Genomic DNA, 21,699 nt, shown 5'->3' with positions numbered 1-21,699 from the left:
TTAAGTAAAAAATAAAACTACGGATATTCAGGTGCTATTTACCTAATTTAGAAGACCCTCCCTGGAGTATGAGGAGATCTTTTGTTGCTCTCACTCTGGAACTACTGTTTGGGCAGCCCAGGCTGCCTGCCAGACGAGCCCTCCAAGCCCAGGAACCCTCTCCTATGTGCCCACAAAGCAAACACATGCACATTTGCCAAGTGAATCAATGGTGTCTTTGATGCTCTGAGAGAACTTGACATACCCTGCCAATTTAGCATTCACAGAAATGGTTAAAAGATTGTGGTTTGCTGCATTTCTAGTCTAAGAATCTGGCTAGTAGCAACTGTGATGCTTTTGTGTATAGAATTAGTTCCTTCAGCTTGGCTTTGGACAACATAGATGTTGGAAGTAAGCCACTCATAGTAAAAAATATTCATTGATTTTTTTTTTTTACAGTGGTGGCCTCTGTTTCCAACCTTTGACTGTATGTGTATCTAACAGAAAATTCTAGGTTTAGCAGCAGCCCAATGTGTGTGTGAGTCAAGCATGTTATTTACTCTGGGAGGTTCTCTTGACCTCAAAGGTCAGCAGGGTGACCACAAGGATGGTATTCTGCCCCCAGCCACATGTCTTCATGGGTTCAAGCTTTAGGTCCCTGGCATTACTTGCTGCTATCTGTAAGCATCATCTCAAGAGCAACTGAGATTTTTCCAGTGGTGCTTTAGGGGTTTCAACCTAAAAGGATGAACTGTATGTCTTTTCCTTTATGGATATGGATTCTACAAGATTTCCTTTGTTCCCTCAGACTTCTCTCCTTACGAAAAAAGAATGCCAAAGCCAGGCCTCACCGTGTGTTGTTTATCTTAGATATTCTCATCAGTACATCCTTTTTTCTTCAGTGGCAGTTCCCAGACAACTGGCAGAACGTGAGGAATGAGCTGGGCTTATTTTGTAATACATGTACCCACCCCTCAGTGCCCTAAAGGGATTTGCTCTGCAGTATTTTTACAAGAAAGACTAAAATTTGGCACAAGGTCTAGTTAGTAAACATCTGTCATATGTGCCTTCCTCTCAGAGAGTCTTAACACCAGAGTATTTTATCAAAAGATGAGCACCCATGCTTAGGATATTGCCTTATTAGAACCCTGAAGGGTCACTGAAGACTAGAATGAACAAGTAGCAGCTGAATTCAGCAGTCCCACTATATCTCCTTTGTGTCTTCATGAAGATACTGGTTTGTGTTTTTACCCAACAAAGCACAAAGAAAAGTAGCCTGACTTGTGGAAGTGACTCCTACCTTTGGTAGAGCCCTCTTGTTTTCTCTTTGGTTCTTTTTTTTTTTTTTCTTCATCTTATTTTTCCTGACTTTACTGTTGTTCTTCCCCACCTAGATTGATGCCAAGAAGGATCAGCTAGCAGATGCTCGGAGGGATCTGAAAAGTGCTAAAGCTGATGCCAAAGTCATGAAAGATGCAAAGACCAAGAAGTATGTGTCTAGTATTGTGTAAAGTTAGGGTTGGTTAAGAGGAAAAAGTTTATCTGCTGCTCAGAGGCCCTGGTCACCCAGCTCTTTTAAGGTTTTATCACACTTTAAAAAAAATTTTTTTTGAAATCTCTGTACATGGGCCTTTTATAGCTTTACTGCCTCTAAGAGACAGAATATAGCTGCAGTATGTTTTTGTTTAAAGGTCAGGTTTGTTTTTTACTGACTCTGCCATTCTTCTAGGGTAGTAGAGTCAAAGAAGAAGGCTGTGCAGAGACTGGAGGAGCAGTTGATGAAGCTAGAAGTTCAGGCTACAGATCGTGAGGAGAATAAGCAAGTTGCTTTGGGAACCTCCAAACTCAATTATCTGGACCCTAGGATCACAGTGGCTTGGTAAGCATGGAGCCTTTCTAGAGCTCCTTTTGCTGGCTTGAGAAAGGTAGAAGAGTTTGAGGTTATTGTTGATCTCCATGTGCCATTTCTAAGCAGGATGCTTCCAGTCCTCGTGAGTAAAACTGGCTTCTGCTGTATGCTTAGCGTTCTGGTTGCTGACCCTTGTCTTCAAATGCATTGGAACATCCTAGATGGTCCTATGATTCATTCTTGTTTTATTGCCTTTTGAGTGTATTTACATTCTGTTTTGAAAACCTAAAGACTGAAAAAAAAATGAGAGTCCGTTCATCTGTAATTCAACTGAACCTCAATGAAATTTTCACAAATGAAGGAAAAAGGTAGAACAAGCAAGGAAACACAAAAGTGACAATACAAACTTGAGCAGCCTACACAGAGGTAGAGATGTTTCAACAAAGGCAGATACATTATTGTTTACCCACCGTTAGTCCCTTTCATTCTGTCTCATATATGCTTATACAGTCAATATCTAAAACAAGCGAGGTGTGTGGTTTGGTTTTTTTTTTGGTGAAGGTTTTTAATTAGTAGGCCTAAGTGATGTTATCACCTCTAATTAACCTTTGGGCCAGCAGCTCCACTGTGCTGTGTATTCTTTGGTGCAAGAGTTAAGAGGGAAAGTTTGTACGACGTTGCTCAGAGTCCCTGGTCCCCTAGCTGTTCTTGGGTTAACTCTCTGTGGCATTTTGGTACAGTGCTTAAAATTAAGGGCTCTGTAGCCAAATTAGTTGGGTTAAAATTTCAGTTCTGCCACTTAGTAGCTACATAAGGACATGTTACTTAACATCTCTGCCTTCTTACTCATCTGTCTCTCATTTTTGCAGGTGCAGCAGCACTTTATTTATTGTAGGGAGGTAGGGTGTACCAGGAATTGAACTCCCAACCTTGGCACTTGCCAGGCAGGCACTAAATTTAGCTGAGCTGAATCCTGGCATAGCATTTACTTTAGAGATGGGTGTCCCGATTAAATAACTGCCCTTGGAACATTTAAGTGCATCATTCTCATCCTCATCAGACAGATGTGAAGAAGGCAGCATACTCCAACCTACACCTTTGAGCTGGCCACGCCTGAGTCACACACATCCTTTTCTTTCTCCTTTTTTGCAGGTGCAAGAAGTGGGGGGTCCCAATTGAAAAAATTTTCAACAAAACCCAGCGGGAGAAGTTTGCCTGGGCCATCGACATGGCTGATGAGGACTACGAGTTTTAACCAGTCTGAAGGGGCAGGGTTCTGTGAAAAGAACAGTGTGGTTTGGGGAAGATGGATAAACTGTGAGCCTCACTTGCCCTTGTGCCTGAGGGAGAGAGGCAGCAAGTCTTAACCAACATCTTTGCGAAAAGATAAACCTGGAGATATTATAAGGGAGACTGAGCCAGTTGTCCTATGGACAACTTATTTAAAAATATTTCAGATATCAAAATTCTAGCTGTATGATTTGTTTTGAATTTTGTTTATTTTCAAGGGGGCAAGTGGATGGGGATTTGTCAGCATTCTGCCAGGCAAATTCACTGTTTCACTGAAGTGTTTGGATTCTCTTAGCTACTGTATGCGAAGTCTGATTATATTGGTGCGTTTTTACAGTTAGGGTTTTGCAATAACTTCTATATTTTAATAGAAACAAATTCCTAAACTCCCTCCCCTCTCCCCCATTTCAGGAATTTAAAATTAAGTAGAACAAAAACCCAGCGCACCTGTTAGAGTCATCACTCTATCGTCATGGGAATCAGTTTTCATTAGACTTGAAGCAGTCGTGACATTGGCAGTGTTTTGGTTCAGACACCTGTTCACAGAAAAGCATGATGGGAAAATATTTCCTGACTTGAGTGTTCCTTTTTAAATGTGAATTTTTATTTCTTTTTAATTATTTTAAAATATTTAAACCTTTTCTTGATCTTAAAGATCGTGTAAATTGGGGTTGGGGAGGGATAAAGGGCGAGTGAGTCTCTAAGGATAATGAAATAATCAATGACTAAAACCATTTTCCCATCATTCTTTGTTTGGAGCATTCTCTGTACCCTTTAAGGTATCCATCGTTTTTTTTTTTTTTTTCTCAAGACCTCAGTCTTTCACTTGAAAGATTTTATTGTATGAAAAGTTCCACAGGTCAGTAAATTTAGAAGAAAATGAGTATTTGGCCCAACAGAGGAAAAATAATCAAGATTTTAGGGCTTTTATTTTTTTCTTTTGTAATTGTGTAAAAAATGGGGAAAAAAACCATAAAAAGCAGAATTTTAATGTGAAAACATTTTTTGCTATAATCATTAGTTTTAGAGGCATTGTTAGTTTAGTGTGTGTGCAGAGTCCATTTCCCACATCTTTCCTCAAGTATCTTCTATTTTTATCATGAATTCCCTTTTAATCAACTGTAGGTTATTTAAAATAAATTCCTACAACTTAATGGAAGCTTAAGTGTCTGAGTATTTGTTACCAATGACCTGGGACTTACTGTGGGATGTGGTCTGACTACTTGGGTCAGAAAGGGTGGGGGCCCTCTTCAGAAGCAACTGAACTGAGCCAGATTTAGGAAGAGGTGCATCTGTCTGCCATGGTGAGTATAGGTTGAAAAGGAGATCCAAATTCTACATCCTCAGCTAAGGACAGGCCCAGAAAGTGATGGAACAGAAAATCCACAAGAACAGGTGTGACAAAAGAACTGTCCCTGAAACCTAGTGTAGGTAAGGTTTATTGAGCAAATAGAACCAGGTGTATTTGGGAGGCAGATTTTTAGACAGCCTGCCATGTGTTGGCCCAAAACAGAAGGCAGCTTTTTTGGGTCTGCTTATGTCACTAAGCCTACAGTCAGGATGGAAACTGACTGAAACTATGAGAGCACCAAATGCCAGAAGCCTTTCCTAGATGGTATGAAGACTTCTTGCATTGATTGGCTGGATCAAAGGATATGGCCTGTAACCATTTCTAAGTGCTCTGAGTACCCTAGCTGGCTTCATTCACCACAAAGGTTTTTTTCCCTGTTACCATCTAAGATTATAGTCTAGAATTCCATGAAAGTAGAGGTCTCCAGGTCAAAGGAAGTAGTGCAGGCAGAGTGGTCAGAGTAAGTCAGTGTGAGAGGTCTGGGCTCTTACTAGCCTGCAGATACACTTAAGAGTGATCTCTTTGATGGTCTATTTTTTCTGAAGCTGGAAGTAGGGTTGGTGCTATGCCCACTACAGGGACACTGAGGGTGTCCTTGCCAACTTGTATTCATTGATCACTGGAGGCAGCTCAACACAAAATGAAGTCACAGAGCCATCACTTCTTTGAAGCAATAGATTGCAGCCAGGTATTAAACTTGTGTGGTGCTAAAGTGGCTGGACATGGATTGTCAGGAACCAGCAACAGAGAGGCTCTTCAGGTACCCAAATTGCAAGGACATGGCTGAGGCTCTGTGACAACAAAGTGGACTGAGGTGAGCATGATGGTGCACAATTGTAATCCTTAGCACTTGGGAGGCTGACGCAGGAGGACAGCCATGAATTCAAGGCCAGTCTGAATGATGACACCGTATCTCCAAAACAAAAACATTTGGGACTCAAGCAGAATTTTGAGACACAACTAGGGTACAAACCATTGTCCACAACTAGAAATCAAGTTGCAAGATTCCTTACAGGTAGAAGACCTTGAGGAGGAAGCAGTACCTACCTCCTTGGCAAGGGCTTCTCCTACAGAGCCGCCTTCTACAAGGCTCTGCACCTAAAGGGTGGTCAACATAACTGTGATGGGACAGTAAAGCCAGGGAATGAGCTGACCTGGCTACGGGATCAGAGAAGAGGCTGGAGAGGTGTAAACCTGCCCTTTGCTTAGTCACTCAGCAGGTCTCTTTCAGGCCAGATCAGCAAGTCCTGAGTAAACTGTCAAGCCTCTGCATGCTGGGGTAGGAGAGTGGGTGAGTTTCCATGTGCCAGACATCTGGGTGCAGCCTCCGCTCCCATTTCCTTCTCTCCTCCCCTTCACATCTGGTCAGCAAGGCTTGTTCAATCCACCTTGGGCTTCTGCCACCTTAAAAAGTGGGGCAGGGTAGGAAAGGAAGAGAGGAAAGGAGGAGCTTGGCGTGGTGACGCATGCCTGTAATCCTAGCACTCTGAGACTGATGCGGGAGGATCAAAAAATGAAAAGGGCTGGGGATGTAGCTCAACATGAAGATCCTGAGTTCAGTCCCCAACACAGTGAAAAGCCAAGTCACAATCCCCAGCCCTTCCAGCTGCCACCTCTCCTCCTCTCCATTTCACAAACACCTGCCTGAGTCATCACCCAGTCATTCCCCATCTACCACAACTAGCTTCTCACTTCTGTCTGCTCCGTGCTCTGATCACAGTCACATGACTGTAAATGACCAAACCAATAAATGGGCTCTTAATTTTGTATCTAGCTTAAGCAATTTTTGGCACTAGATACTGTTGACTACTCCTTTATGTGCTCTTACTGAAGTGTATTTTACAAATAATCCAGCATTTTACGTGCACAGTGATTTTAGTGACTTGATGGTGCATCCCTCACCACAAATCAGTTTTGGGCCTTCCCCCTGCCAGCATCACACATGTTAAAATACCTGGCTGCAATCTCTTGCTCCAAAGAAACGATGGCTCTTTAACTTCTTCTCTGTATTAAGTAAAATACAGGCTGCCAAGGACACCCCAGTAAGGTCCCTCATGTCCATTTGTTAGTTAATAATCATTCCTACACATAGCCTAGTCTCTAGTCTTTTTTGGACAGTTCATGTCAAAGGAATCATGCGCAATCACTCCCAAAAACAGCTCTCACCGTTATCTGCTGCTGCTTTTACTCATTTATCAGGCCACTGCTGAGTCACCTCTTACTATCAAGTCCTTAGGTGCCATGGTCTCACTTACCCTGGCTGATTCGTCATACCCCAGATGCAGATTCTATCCCTGTGTCCACCCCGACTATCCCTGAGCTCCAGACTTCACTGCCAACTATAGCTCTGCAGGGCTGCCCACAGGGACCAGCATCAGCATTTCCAGAACAATTCAGGACCTGCGACTCACAGCTTGTTGGGGCAGAGTGAAAGGCTCTGTGTCCAGGTAGCCCTGTTCCCGTCTCCTAGTGTCACATACGCTACACATTTCCCCTACTGGAAAAATAATTTTTAAAATTTTCTTCTGAAAAAAAGTTATTTCCTAAATTTCAGTCCTTGCAAATTCCTTCATACAAGACACATTCATTTTGAACCAAAAGCACTTTTTGGAGAAAACACATTACCCTCAAATGACTTCAGTTAAACTTGTTTTGGATGCTTATAAGTAGTCCACTGACAAAATCTGTAAACAAGGATGCAAAGAAATTTAACATGGTAATTATTTCCACAATCCTGAGTACTCGGTGTAAAACAAACATATTAAAGTTCACTAAATAACATGACTGTTAACTTGTTTTAAAGGCTGTCTTTAGTGTATGTGTATTATATATATATATATATATATTTTTTTTTTTTTTTTGTCTTTTTCCTTTTTATTGGTATCGGGGATCGAACTCACGACTGCCTGCTTGCAAGGCAGGCGCTTAGGCCGCTGAGCTAAATCTCCAGCCCTGTGTATATATTTTTAAGAGAATCCTTGTTGGGAAAATGTTGAAATATTTACAGATATATGACAGTTGAGATTTGCATCAATACAGGACCTAGTTAGTAGAGTTTAGCATGAAACGAGTGACTGACTATAAGTTCATAATTACTGAAGCTGGGGTGGAACATGCAACTTGGTGGCAGAGCACTTGCCTCCTATGCTCCAGGCCCATGGTCTGATCCCCAGCACTGCAAAAACATAACTGCTGAGGCTAGATGATGGAAGCTCACTACACTTAACTATTCTGTCTACATTTACACATTTGAGATTGTCTATAAAATGTTTTTCATGATACAGTGATTTTTAAAAAGCTGGTTAATAAATACAAGAGAAATGGGAAACCTAATGTTACAGAGGTAATTATGCTTAGATTGAAATTTCCACTGAACACACAGCATTTCTACAATATCACTGATGAATCTCAAAATCGTGATGCTGAGCACACTCTGACACAGGTACACATGCTATATGATTCCATTTATGTGAAATTTTAGAATAAGCAAACTCACCTGGAGTAACGAAGTAAACTGGTAGTTGCTGGACAGGAGTTAGAAAAAAATAACTGCCAAGGAGCACCAAAAAACCTAGAATGTTAGCTGAGTATCGTGACACATGGCTATAACCCCAAGACTGGGAGGCTGATGCAGGAGAATCAAAAATTTGATTCCCACTGAGGGAATTTAGTGAGATCCTCCCTGTCTCAAATACTAAAAAGGGCTGGGTACACAGGTTAGTGAGGGTCCTGGGTTCTATCAATACTAAAAGGAAAGAAGTGGGGGGGAAAAAAAACACTCCAGGGTTATGGAAATGTTCTGATTCTGATTTGGTGCAGGTTGCAAAAAGCAATACATTTGTCAAAGCACATGAAATTCAGCTGTAGCAGTGATTCAGTCCTGTAACTTCAGCTACTCTGGCAGTAGAGGCAGGAGAACCAAGATTAAGGCCAGGCTGGGCAATTTAGCAAGACCCTATCTTAAAAGTTTCCATAAAGTGTTAGGATGTAGCACTATGATTGAGCTGAAGTGGGATCCCCAGCACCTCCAGATAGGGGGCAAAAAAAAGGCTCATCCAATTCTATAAAAATTGATGCATTTTGTAGGTAAGTTATTGATAGAGTTGATTTGTTTGAAACTGCTCAATTTAGAAACCAGTGGAGATGACATGCTTTGAGAAAATACTAGGTATTCAAAAAGTGGCTCTTGGGGAAAGTACATAGAAATCAATTCATGAAAAAGTTGAATGTATTACAGCAAATGTGAAAAACCAATTATTAATGAGTTAATAAATTGTTTTAAATAATATACATACATATATATTACCAAGTAAATGTCTTTGGATATTTTAATCATTTATTTCTAATACTGTTGGCATTTTAGTTGTCAAAACCCCACAGAACACCTTGGCATGACCTTATTGTAAAAATGAGTATTGGCCTTTTTGGAAGGGGTTGTTAAGGTATTTATGGATCTCACTCTGCTCTGCCCCCACAGCCACCAACAGATCCAGCTAAGGCCACGTGTCACTTCTCAGTGCTCCCACGGCCCTCAGCACACAGAGTCAGCAAGGGCTGTTTGGCATTTCTGTACCCTCTTCTGAAGTGGGAAGTTGGTCCAGTGCTCTCGATGTGCCATGAGGAATGTTTGCTGGAAGAAACGGAGCAGCAAAAGCAGGTCTTCCCTGGCCTTGGTTTTTCCTTCTTGTCCTTCACTGCCACACTTGACCTCGGGGAAACGCACACAGTAGTCTGCTCTCCCTCTGCTGCACAGCATCAGTGGGGACAGTCAGCAGGGGAGTAGCAGGCCCTGTGGAGAGCAGAATCCCTGGAAGCTGGGGAGCCATTAGATTTTGCCTCAAATAAGAAAACGGCCCCTAGAGGGACTGAGACTATGTCCTAGGTGAGGAGGAAAGCTAGAGGACATGACTCAGAAGTGTGAGGCCCAACAACTCACTTAGAGCCACAGACAGATTTGGGGACCAGGGTTCAAGAACCTATGCTGCAGACTGGAGTGGAGCTCAGGTGCAACGAGGTGAATACTTACAAAGTCCGATCTGTGTGCTGAGGGCTTCCTCAGCCTGTGTTTCTCAGATGTGGAACACAAGCAACTGAATTTAAAAAGCACTGTTTAAAGAAAACAGACTCAGGGTTAGGCATGGATCAAATTAGACCCTTGTCTATAAATATGCCTTTTTTGTAGGAGGCACTTCACTGAGTTACGCTTTTAAATTATGCCTTCTTTATTCACTCAAGACCATTACAAGGACTCAAGGCTGAGGCAGGATTACAGTTAAGTCCTCATCTCAGATGACAACGATCATAAAGAACAAACAAAGACTGAGATAGCATTTGCTATTAATCTATTGAAAACCTTCTCCATTATTTAAGGCAAAACTTCTCTTACAAGGTAAACCCAGAAAAATTATCTTCCCCAAGAAATCAGTTGTCAGAATAGAAACTGTAACTGTTTTAGCTACCAGGAAGCTAGACCACATTTGAGTGTCAGTCACAGTAACTACATTAACCCATTTAACTGTAGCATAATCCTTTTTTATAATCTCATGCCTCATTTATACAATACAGTGTTTTTGTTCTTTGTTTTTAAGTAATCTAAACTTTTTGAAAGGGCTGGAAAGTAATGAATTTGTGGTGCCGCCCAGACCCCCCTTTAAGGAAGGACTTGTTGCCTAACTGTTGGGAGAACCGTCAGTAGAAAATCTTCAGCTGCCAGACCAGGATCACCTCAGCTGCAAAGAACAGCGTGGCCAAGGCTGAGCTCTTCCCAGAACAATCCACATCCGTTTCAGACCAATGCCCGACAACAGAGCTCCCTAGGGCTTGACTGAGGCTGTCAGCAGTCCTGCATCACAGCTTCGTTCCTCCAGGTGCCCACTGTTTCCTTCCTGTCCTCTCCGCAGTGCTGATTCCTGATAAGTACCACACACTAACCTGTCACACCCTGCTTCCCAAAGAAGAACTCATCCTTGGTAACACTGAACAAAATAACTAAAAACAGAAAACCTGGTAGGGTTGCTTTGGAAAAGGGATTAAAAAGATATGCAATCAAGTGTTCATGTGTAGACGGGAACCAACACAGCATTGAGTCTGGAGCCGGGCTGCCACCTATTAGCTGTGTGGCCATGGGCGTGTTCCTTCATCTCTGTGGGCCTTAGTTTTTTCTTCTGTTAAACAGAGATAATAAGAATACTTATCTTGTATAGCTGTAATGAGGAAGAAATGAGCCACTGTGGATAAAGCAAGATTATTCAGGGTGATAATATGCCAACCGTTGCTCTAACTGGTTATTAACCAGTTGTGAGACCAAGTCCATAGACTCGAGGTGCTGGGCTGGGTCTCCCAAGCAGATTCCAGGCACAGACGTGGTACAGCACACTAACACATAAGCACTCTCAGAAATAGGCCCACGCAGGGCTGGCCTGGTGATGTCACAGGCATAGGCCTCGTGGGTGCTGTGCTGCGCCTCACAGATAGCACAGCTGCACGAACTGCCAGCAACACCTACACACCCATATATATGCTGAGCTGGGGAAAGCCCACACTAGCCCCACCCTCTGTGTGCCCTCTTTTTCCTGACCCTTCGTCAGTGGCAGGAGGTACCTGAGCCCTGGGATGGTGCCCAGAAGTCCTGAGAGGAAATGAGCCCAGCTTCCTGATTACAGGCTTGGAAACAGACTGAAAGCTCAAGTTCCTATTTGCAGTGATCGCAAGAGCCCCTGGAGGTCTGGCCCCAGAGGCAAGAGTAAATACGAGGAGGTTTGGGCTCTTCATGGAGAAGTTCCCAGAAAATAGAGAAACAGATTTTAAAAATGCATTGCAGCCTGCAGCCTACTGAAGTTGGCAGAGAAAGCTCAATGAGGGTTGCAGCATTTCAGAGGGGTCCTCCAGGAAAACTGGAGATCAGGCAGGCAAAGGAGAGCCCCATTCAGCCCCACCAGCTTTTGTGGCCTCATCACCCTCTCTGGCCTTCCCCTCCCTGGATGAACACCAGCCTTTTCTACCCCTAAGTTTAACAACCTCAGAGCCTTTGAATCTTCCATTATACCAGCCTGGAAAGTATTTTCCTCCAACCTACCCTTACTAATTTACCTTGCCATTTACCCACATCTTTTGGGCTTCTGCTGGGTCCTAAAGAATTAAAAGATCTTCCATGTCTACTTCACCTGAAGTAGGTCTACTGTATTTTATTGCACAGCCCTCTGTCTATATTTTCTCTACAGCTCTCATCACATTTGGCTTTACATAATAGGCTGCAGACAGGAAACAGCACCATTTTAAACCACTACAAGCCATACTCTGTGAGCACCCATATTCTGCTGGGTTTCCTGTGTGTAGTCAGCTGTGGGCTTGCCTCCTATCTTCTGTACGGATTAGCCAGCTAGCTTCCACACTTACAAGGACTTACCTAAGCCAGTGGCTCTCCTGGGAGATAGAAATGCATAGTCAGACAGATGTGGGCTCAAATATCCATTTGTTAGTGTGAGGTGTGGTGGTACATGCCTGTAATCCCAGCACACGGGAGGCTGAGGCAGGAGTAAAGTTGTGAGTTTGAGGCCAGCTTGAACCACATAGCAAGATCCTGCTTCAAACAAATAGAATAAATCCATTCGTTAGTAATGTGGCCTTGGAGGTTGTGGAACTGTAAATCTTTTCCCCATTAGTAAATGTGGAACCATCATCCTTAATTACAGAGTCATTATGAGGATCAGGTGTGACCATATGCACACCCTTTCAGCACTCAGTCAAATTAGTTTCTCTTGTACTTTACAGGCTATCACTAAGTGGCAGTCCTTCTCAACTTATTTCCTCTTAGGATAAAGTGCTTGAGTATCACTAAATTATGAATTTCTTGGGGGCACACTTGAGAGAATCAAAACATAGCAAGACAAAGTCTGAGGCAGTCCCACACACTTGCACTAGTTCCTGTCCAACTGCGAAGGCTGCCTGTCATGCTCTTATATACTCACAAGTTCTAGACACAGAGATCCCAAAAAACCTTGATTTTTCTCTGCCAGCTGGATCCTCTGTGAGCCTTCTTACCTCTAACATGCAGTAAGTTTTCCTTCACTGCCGGAATGTCCGATGGGCTCCATGGTGTTCTATGTGTCCTCAATTCTGGTGGTGCTGTTCAGGAGATACCTTCAGAAAGGAAACAGAGAATCAGTCAATAACTGCAAAAAGGCTCCACTGCCTTTGGAGAGTGAAGTGTCAAGTGTTGTGAGATGAAGGGGGAGGCACAAGTCTGGACCAGGTCAGAAAGAACCTGCTGGGCTAGGTAGGTCGTCTGGGCTTTACATGCAATGGAACGTCACGCCACTAGGCAGGGGCATTATCATGATAGTACTGCATTTTAGTACAGTTGGGAGCACAGATGCAGGCAAAACCAATGAGGATAAATAGTCTGAGTGAGATCAGATGGGGTCCTGGGAAGAGTGACGAGGCCTCGTTTTCACCTGGGGATGAGGCAGAGGGAAGCAAAGTTAGTCACAAGACATTGGGGCCTCAGCAACTTAGAGAAGTTCAGGGCCATGTTCCGAGAAGTGAAAACTGCACGGAGACATGGAGGACAGGCGACATAGCTGAGTTAAGAGAGGATGTGGAGCAGCAATGGATCTGTCTGGGTACTGAGCGTAGGGGAAAGCCAGGTTTAGAGTCATTATGTCTGTGTAGAGGGCAAAACCATGGGAAAGGTAAGAGTGTCTTAAGGACTGACTTAACACTGAATCCAGAGGCTGAGACGGAAGCCTACAGAAGGACGAGGCAAATAGGACAGGGGAAAACCAAGGTTCAGGAGAGCCTCCGCCGGCGGGTGCAAGAGGTAGGGACTAAATCCTGCAGTGCGAGGAACAGGAGTGGGGCGGGGGGCAGGCAGCAACTGATACCAGACAGAGACGAAGGCCACTTCGGGTTCATGTCCCGCCTTCGGACAGCGCAGCCCAGGTTCTACTCGCCTTTTACGCCTGGAAGACTTCTCCGAATGAAGTGGCCAAGCAGGCCACACCACTAGCCCCAGGGGCTGGAAGTAAGCGTCTGGTCTTTGCAGCAGCGGCCTCCCGGCCAGCAAAAACGCAGTTTAAGGGCGGGACACGAGTGCTGTCTATCACAGCCCACCGGCCAATCCACGGGTGGCCCCGCCCCCGTCCCTCCCTGGAGAGGGCGCGCGGAGGGTCCGCCCCCGCCGCCGCTGCCGCCACCGCGGGTGTGAGGCGCCCCAGCCTGGCTTCCTCCGCCGGGCAGCCCTCACAGGTAACCGGGCTTTGCCCAGCGACCTCGAGGCCCGTCGCACACTGATAGCCCTCCTGGCCGACCCTGTGGACAGCGCTCGGGGCGCAACGGCAGCGGCTGGGCCTGAGTGGGACCGGGGGACAGGGGCCCGCCGATGTACGGCTGACTGACGGGCCGCAGCCGGGGGGCGGGGCTGCCGTGCGTGACGGAGCCAGCCGTGGCCCCACGCCGTGTCCCGCGCTGCGCGAGGGTGCGCTGCCCGAGAACGGCGCGCCCCGCCGCCCCCGCGCCTGCGGCCTGTCCGGGGGTCGCGGGGCGCAGGCGCGGCGGCCGATGGGCGGGGGTCCTCCGGCGGGCGCCTTTGTTCCCGGCGCGCGGGCGAGGCGGTGCCTCGTGCTGTCCCGCCCCCGCGCTCAGGCCCCGCCCCGTGTCCGCCCGCAGGAGCCGCGGCTGTGTCCCGCTCGCCGGCCGCCCCAGCCGTCGTCGTCTACCCCGGGCCCGCCGGGCCTGCGCCGCCCGAGCGCCCCCGCGCCAGAGCCATGGCGGGCGCTTCGTCCCCCTGCGCTAACGGCTGCGGGCCCGGCGCGCCCTCCGACGCCGAGGTGCTGCACCTCTGCCGCAGCCTCGAGGTGGGCACCGTCATGACTTTGTTCTACTCCAAGAAGTCTCAGCGGCCGGAGCGGAAGACCTTTCAGGTCAAGCTGGAGACTCGCCAGATCACGTGGAGCCGAGGCGCCGACAAGATCGAGGGTGCCAGTAAGTGCGCCCCCTCCCCGCCCGGGCCTCTGTGCTCCTGAAAGGATCTGCAAGGTCCCTGCCCGGCTCCTTGCGCGCGGCTCGTAGCCCCAGATACTTGGGCAAACTTTCAGGTTCTTTCCTTCTCGGACCCCGCCCCCATCTATAGTCAAGGGTGGTCACCGTGGGCGGGGGGTCATCCGGGTCTTCGATCACCTAAAGGACTCTCCCTCCCCCAGCAGGGGGTAGTGTTGTTGAGGCCTGAAAGTCCTCCCTCGGTGGCTGGAGACTGACCGACAGGCATCGGACCCCTCAGCCCCAGGGGACACTCCCGAGGGGAGCCAAGACTGTGGCCTCCACCCGACCCGAGAACCTGGGGCCAGAACGCTCTGGAAATCGCAGTCCGTAAAACAGTGTCGGCCCCCAAGGCTTAACTTTTATTTGCAAAGAAACTTTCAGGTTTTTTAAATAGAACTTGGGCAGATGTGGAATGGGGCTGGTTTGGGAGCACAGCTGGGCCTACTCATGTTCCTCTTCAGAAGAGAGAGGAAGGTAGGCTTGTTCGGGTTGGAAAAACCTGAGAGGATATTACCGCTTTCCCAAGCCCCCTTCCGAATCCTGTTTTTGTCCTGAAGTTGAGTTTTGATGTTGGTATGTTGGGCAGACACCCAAAGCCAGAACTGGGGCTTGCCAGGCTCCCCTTGCCCCTGAAAACGTTAATGTAAGCAGGATCTTGGCTCAAGAAAGCCCAGCCCTAGTGACTTGGAGTTAGGTACTCTTCGGAAGAATGTGCAGCCAGTTTGGGGTCCAGTTCTTTGTGTCCTGTGTCCGGTGACCGCAGGGAGCCAGGAGCCGCTCCTCTTGGTTTCCTGCCTTTTAGCCTTTCCAGGCCTGAGGTTGGCTTGCTTCAGCAAAGGTCTCTGGTGGGAGGAGGGAGTTGGGGGATTTTGAGAAACCCCAGATCTTTCTGATTATATAGTGAGTGCCAATATAGGCACTCCCTTCTGCCCTCCAGTTCTGTGTCTTTTATCAAGAGATGATGTGTTTTCAACCCCAGGCTGTGAGTTGCTTCCTGAAACACTCCAGAGACAGGTGTTGGAGAGAACAAGGGGTGGAAGGGGAAGAGTGGAGATAGTCAGGAAGTGACAGCCCTAGAGAGGATCCCACAGACCTTTTGGGTATGGTGTGCATGCGTGTAGATGAGTGAGGAGGTGGAGAGAAAGGTCTTGTGGTAAAGCAGCCACACTCAGCTACAACTCTAGATCTGATATAGATCTGGCAGAACTGCTTGAACGTTGAGGTGGCAGCTGGCTTCCTCAGTGCCTCCATGGGCTCTGTGAGCCCCAGGGAGATTATTTTAGTGATTTGAGAGAGGGTTCCAATGTGGAGGAAAGGCAGACACTCTAAAATGCTGAGATAACCCTGGAAACCTCACCTAGGGATCAGACTCCAGGCCAGCCCCCTTGCTTCTGTGGTACTCCTTATGCCATAGTGGTTGCATAGGCTGGAGGTTCCAAGGCGGAGATCTTCTGGGTAAGAGTTGCATTTTAGACCATGCAGGTAACTGGCCAGGAGAATGTGTAGTACAGTGGTAGAAGGCATGTCTCCATGAAGTCCATATGATAGTTGTGCATCCAGCCAGTTACTTATTTTCTCTGAGTCTTAAATTTTCTCATTTGTAAAAGAAAGGCAATAGTATAGCTACCACATATGGTTGCTCAGAAGATCAAGTGAATTAATTGATGTAAAGTATCACTGTTTGACACTGTAAATATTTAATAAATGTGAGCTGATACATTGTAGTGCCTGACACCTTGTGAGTGTTTAATACACAGCTGTTAGTGATAATAACAGTAAAAGGCTATGGTTTGCCCTCCTAGAGGTTTGGACTGGGACGTGTAAGGGATGTTGACTATTAAGAGAGGGTTATGGTACAGAAAGACAGACAGAGACTAAGTTTATGTTTCACTTAACTTGTAACTCAAAAAGAAGGAAACAGTTGTGTTTTGTCCTAACTCATCTAAGCCACCCACCCATCAAGTAGGACAGTTTTTATAGAAAAAGTATTTGGAGTTTTATATACTTCACTCTGAGGAGAGGCTTTCTTCCTTTCAAATTGGGGTTTGAACAGAAGGCAAGGTTATGGAAAAAGGACCAGGTAGTCCATTGTGTCTCACTTTGGTTTTTGCAGGATGGAGGCAGGAAAGCAGAGGACCTGATTTCCCTAGTACCTAAAGGTGAATCAGCCAGAGGTGTGCAAATTCAGTGCTGAAACCCGAGAGGCGGGTAGACAGTTTAAAGGGGCCTTGACTCTTTGATTTGGGGATCCAGATCAAAGGAGCCTGAGAAAAAGGGTAGTAGATGATGCGTAGAGTTCAGACCATACAGGTGGAGCCTCCTGCTCAAGTCTTACCCCACTTCTGCCCAGACAGGGCTCACTGCCTTGATAGGTTCTGACACTTGCAGCCTCCTGCAGACTTTGAGGAAGTCTGACACTTAGCATCTTGCTCAGGTGCCTCAGGTATCTGTGGCATTTTCATGCTGACCCTGCCAGCATGCCATGCTATGCCTGAAGCTCAGCCAAAGAGTGAGACACTGTGTTACCCTCAAAGTATTCATGAACCAGAAGAGGCACAGTGGTTAAGTAAAAGCGCACAGCGCTCATATTTGAAGTCTCTTTCTGCCCTAACTCTGCTCTCTCACTTGACCACTTGTGAAATGGTACCTGCTGATTTCTAGGGTATGAGTTTGGCTTAAAAGAGGGATGGGAAGTACTTTGGTGCTATTTGGTTGTGAGGTGGTGTGTCAGGAATGAGATTGGCATTGACTTTTATGTTGCAGACTTTAAGTGAATAAAAAAACAATTAGACTTTCTGCTGGGTGCTAAAGGAACTTCTCACCCTTTTTTCTGGGCTAATCATCACAAGGATCCTGTAGGACACACAGGAATACTAACCTATTTTACAGAGGAGGAAACGGAAACACGAGGAGCAACTAATGCCAGTGTGTTTCAGCACCTCAGTGGGGTCCAGCAACCAGTCAGAACTAGCTGTACTCCAAGGTGACTGCTCTCTCAGATTATGCTGCCTCAGGCTTCCCATCTGCCTTGCCCTTGTGAGGAAAAAGCTTTGTGCCTATTTTACAGGTAAAGTCTGCTTCAGCTTGGAGGTTATCCCAAGATAACTTCAGCCTCTCTAGACTCTGGTTCCATCTTTTCTAATCTTGGACCTTCAGTGGTGAGATGGTTCAGACCATGTTTAGTGAGTTTGTTCAGTTAAAGACCATTGTTAACACAACAACCCTAGGTGGATGCTAGGTAAGCACATCTGTGGGGACTTGGAGAGCCCCAGGCTTTTATCTTTGGCTGATTGGTAGGTAGATACTTCTAGATACCAGGTTCTCTCAGTGAATAGAAATAGGGAAAGTTAAAACAGACAACAGTTCTGAGTGGTACCTTTGATGAGGGGGCAGTGGCAAAAGAGGATAGCTACCTTTTGGGGGCAAGTAGGCTCAAAGAGGAATGTGACCCTTGTAGCTATGGAATGTTCCAGCAGTAAGAAGGAGGCTTGCTGTGGGAACTGGGCCCACCACACTGGAGGGTGCCAGGTGGGTGTTGTGAAGCATCCCTTTGTGCTGGCTGGTTTATTCCCCATGGGCAAGAGCACATGTCCAAGTCTCCAGAGCTAGCCATCCTTGCCTGTTTGTTTGCTGTCTGTCTGTCATTTTTCCAGGGGAAGTCAGACCTCTCAGTGTTTCCTCATCTCCCCGGTCTTGCCCTGGAGTGTTGGTTTCCAGTTATGGTTCTGTTTCCTGTAAAGCTAGGGAAAAGGGCCTGCTTCACAGATGACTATAGAAGCTGGACATGCCCAGTGCTGTGATCCCTAACATCTCTAGCTTATCCTAGGACTCTGTGTATGTCTACACAGATGCATAGATTGGTTGGAGTTTAAAGATCTTGGCCACTACATTTGCTTAGATGGCCCCTTGGAATGACAGACATTTGCCCAGTAAATATTATTTGTACATCTCTTAACCATCCAGTGCTAGACATTGAGGGTTCACAGAATGACTAAGACATGGTCAGTACCTTTGAGGAACTCTTGGATGAGACAGACTTGGAAGCATGTGATTATGATCCTGTGTGTTAGGTATAATAAAAGTCTGTACAGGAACTCTGAATGCAGCTCAGCAGAGGTGACTGTTGAGTTGGTCCTCGAATGAATGAGGAATTTGCCTGTGCCAAAGTGGAAGGACTGAGAGTCTCTGTGCAGGGGTAGGGCTCATTTTCACAGTAGAGACAAGATTGGGATGGCTAACCTAGCGTAGTCGAACCTGTCCCTAGGGAGTGGATTATGTTCCATCCCATCAGCTGCCGGAATCAGCAGAGGCTGCAGTGGGGCTGACTTGCTTCTGTCTGGGATGCTGCTGTACTAATGGTCTGTCAGGTTGATGTTGGGGAAAGAGGCCAGGAAGTTCTTGTGGTTTACAGAGGAGCACTGACAACTTCACTGAGGTGGGGCAGAGATTCAGTGGCAGAAGGGAGAGAGGCAAGTCTGCAGACTGTTAAGTATTTGGGCTTTGATCTTAGTCTGCCAGGGTTATAATTCAACTGTTGTACAGTTTAATGCTGTATGATATTGAGCATGTACTTCTCTGATCTCCTCATCTATAAAAGGGAGGTAGCAAAAAATGGCATTTATTTCAAAGATTATTTTTTAGTGAGAATCTTGATTAAGTCCTGGGCAATGAGTGTAAGGTGGTATACTTGCCTAATGTGTGGATCTCAGACAGGGTTAGGATTAAGTCTCTAGGAAGGCTTAGTGGGAAGGAGATTGGGCATACCTGTTGTGCCAAGGGTCTGTCCACTCAGCCCTCAGAGACAGGGTGAGGAGGCTGCCCATTACAGGCATTTTCAGGAAGATGGGACAGTGGGCAGAAGCAGCTGCTTAGGTGGTAATATGTGGGGTTAAGACATCACATTGGTCTGTTCTAAGTCCCTAGCTATCTGAATATGCTGGCAGGGAGATCCTGTCTTCCAGGAAGTGGTCTAATGCCTCAGCCAAGGGTGATGAGTCTGCCTCTGCTGCTGCCCCCATCTGCATCTGTCTTCCTTCACTCATAACATCTCTTCTCATTCTGTGCCCTTTCCTGTGGTATGTGGCTTCACTGAGGCCACAGATAGATACACTGGAGGGAGAAGTGAGGCCTGAAGCCACAAAGGCCTGATTTTAGAAGACACACTGCCCTCAAACTCTCTCAGACCTGAAGAAGCCAGTGTGGACTTAGTCCTAGAACTGCGTGTATGGTAGGGGGAAGGGAATGTCCAGGTGTACCCTCTAGGGTTCCATTTTGAGAGAAATAGTGTGCCAGTACAGCCCTGGGGAATCATTCTCTGAGAGAAGTAGTAATAGGAGTGGTCTAGGGCAGCACTGGCCAGATGGTGCCACCCTGTTGAACTGTATGCTGACAGTAGGTATTTCACTGTATGGTCTGGAGATCATGACAAGAGCCAACACATTTGACTTTGATCTGTCCTGTGACTCTGGGCAAGTTACATTAACTTATCAAACTTGTCTTCCGCCAACAAGAATAATTTTAATCTACTGAGATTTTATAAGAGTAAGATTTTATATGAAAGTGCCTAGTGCAGCGTTTGGCACTTAAGTGACACAAAGTATTTGTTTCTTTTATTCTTACCTTAGTTAACCTCAGTGCTCCCGTTCTTTCTACCACCATGCATGATCACAAGTGGCTGGCCTAACAACAGCCTGGGAGTCGGTTAGCTACTTGTTTATTCATTTCCTGAGTCTACACAGAGATACGGAGCATAAAAAATTTTAGTATTTACATAGTATATGGAATGTTCATGGAGCGACAGCTCCATGAATCCAAGGAAGCAGAAATTATTATCCTTCTCTTAGGAGGAAACAGTTCCATATGTGAGTTTACATAGCACGTTTGTGGCAGAGCCTAGGATTTTGATTCCTGCAATGATAATCATTTACTTTTCACTCTGGAGAAAATAACAAGATGAATTGTACCAGAGATGTTTTTGTTTTCTCTTGTTAATGTGGACCAAGATACCTGATCTCTCTTCTGCCCTCTGGCTTGATGTGTTTGACCAGCGCAGGCTTCCATTTGTGAACAAGCTGTACTCATTACCTCTGTTCCAGAGCATCTTCTGCTCTCATCCTGTCCTAAAACCCTCATCAAGACGTGTAACTTAACCAGACCATTTCCCCAACTCCTGTGGGGGAGAAGGTACTAGCTGTTGTGAGACATGGAAGAGCCTTGTCCTCTGGACTTCCTCTTATTGGCTTATGGTGACAAACCTCTTACATCTCCACAGGAAAACATGGGACCTGTGGCTCAGTGCCACAGATACTCTAAGAAGCACTGCTCCATGATCCTCTTAGGACAGACTCAGAGCATGCGTCTGTTTCTGTCTTGCTTCATTCATTATCATACCATGGGTTGTAGACCTCTCTTCTTGGCACATCGGGCTGTCTGTGATTGCTCCTGCTTCTGACTCATCCAAAGGGCAGTAGATCTCTAGCCTGGTTTGCTTTCCATACCTACTCTTTGTCCTTAAAAAAAAAAAAAAAAAAAAGTCACCCATTTTCTTGAGCCTCAGTGATTCATTGAATAAGCACAATACCACTTGTGCTTTCCTGGCTCCCCACTGTGGTATTTGCTAGTTGTGCCAAGGAGTCCAGTAGTTTGCATAAAGTCAGGGTTGACATGGCCAGAAAGGATATCGATGGCTAGACAGCTAAAATAATTACAGGGTGTGGCAGGTGCTGTGGAGAAGACAAGCATGAGGATACTCTTGTTAGGGTAGGTGAGGGCATGCTGTGATGACAGATGACCCCAAACATCAGTGGCTGTCCCTTAGGTTAAGCATGTATGTTTAACAGATCCACACCAGTGTCCCTGGGAGAGTAGTCTCAGTGGTGCTGGGTCAGCCCTGAACATTCTGGGCAGGTAAGGCTGAAGAGAGATTTGAAGTACAGTGGTTGGGTGGGGATGATTTTCTGTGACTTTGGGTTAGTCACACCAGTGTAGCTCTGCTGCTGTTGTAGAACAGACTGCTGCTCATGTACATTGACACTGCTGTGGCTGGTATCTTTGAAAAAGGTGCCTTTGTGTCCATACCAAGGTCCTTACCTAATTGTAATCTCCCTCCTGTGGAAATGCTCCTACCTGAGTTGTGCCCTGAGCCTGGTTTTTGTGCCCACACTATCTTACCATTAGAATTAGAGCTGCTCAC

At 46.1% G+C, this 21,699-nt stretch overlaps 2 protein-coding genes and 1 long non-coding RNA gene across 13 annotated transcripts in view; 2 read left to right on the top strand and 1 right to left on the bottom strand.

Moving 5' to 3' along the window:
- Top1 (DNA topoisomerase I) overlaps nucleotides 1-4,277 on the top strand; it is an 86,096-nt gene extending 81,819 nt beyond the window's left edge. The window contains exons 19-21 of the mRNA XM_003467756.5: nucleotides 1,374-1,468; nucleotides 1,709-1,858; nucleotides 2,981-4,277. Coding sequence (XP_003467804.2) covers nucleotides 1,374-1,468; nucleotides 1,709-1,858; nucleotides 2,981-3,083 — 348 coding nt within the window. The 3' untranslated portion in view covers nucleotides 3,084-4,277. The remainder of the gene's footprint in view (nucleotides 1-1,373; nucleotides 1,469-1,708; nucleotides 1,859-2,980) is intronic.
- On the bottom strand, nucleotides 193-15,513 carry LOC106027209 (uncharacterized). Of its 10 annotated transcripts, none has more exons than XR_010047376.1 (9): nucleotides 13,352-13,534; nucleotides 12,510-12,608; nucleotides 11,875-12,048; nucleotides 9,496-9,575; nucleotides 7,966-9,177; nucleotides 7,095-7,153; nucleotides 5,624-5,873; nucleotides 3,566-3,654; nucleotides 193-2,120 (listed from the first exon to the last, which is right to left on the bottom strand). It is a non-coding gene; the product is annotated as an uncharacterized LOC106027209 (long non-coding RNA). The 10 variants fall into 10 exon arrangements; XR_010047380.1 differs by lacking the exon at nucleotides 193-2,120 and having other exon boundaries at nucleotides 3,568-3,654; nucleotides 7,966-7,993; nucleotides 9,043-9,177; XR_010047374.1 differs by lacking the exon at nucleotides 5,624-5,873.
- Nucleotides 13,588-21,699, top strand: part of Plcg1 (phospholipase C gamma 1) — a 32,554-nt gene continuing 24,442 nt past the window's right edge. For both annotated transcript variants that reach the window (XM_063248340.1, XM_063248339.1), the window contains exons 1-2: nucleotides 13,588-13,715; nucleotides 14,136-14,450. In XM_063248340.1, coding sequence (XP_063104410.1) covers nucleotides 14,234-14,450 — 217 coding nt within the window. In that variant the 5' untranslated portion in view covers nucleotides 13,588-13,715; nucleotides 14,136-14,233. The remainder of the gene's footprint in view (nucleotides 13,716-14,135; nucleotides 14,451-21,699) is intronic.

The sequence above is a fragment of the Cavia porcellus genome, unplaced genomic scaffold (assembly GCF_034190915.1).
Source record: "Cavia porcellus strain 051 isolate PalLab524CR breed Dunkin Hartley unplaced genomic scaffold, mCavPor4.1 scaffold_5, whole genome shotgun sequence".
In the NCBI taxonomy this organism is placed as follows: Eukaryota; Metazoa; Chordata; class Mammalia; order Rodentia; family Caviidae; genus Cavia; species Cavia porcellus.
The sequence above is the reverse complement of the archived record's forward strand: the minus strand, read 5'-3'. Positions and strand labels throughout refer to the sequence as shown.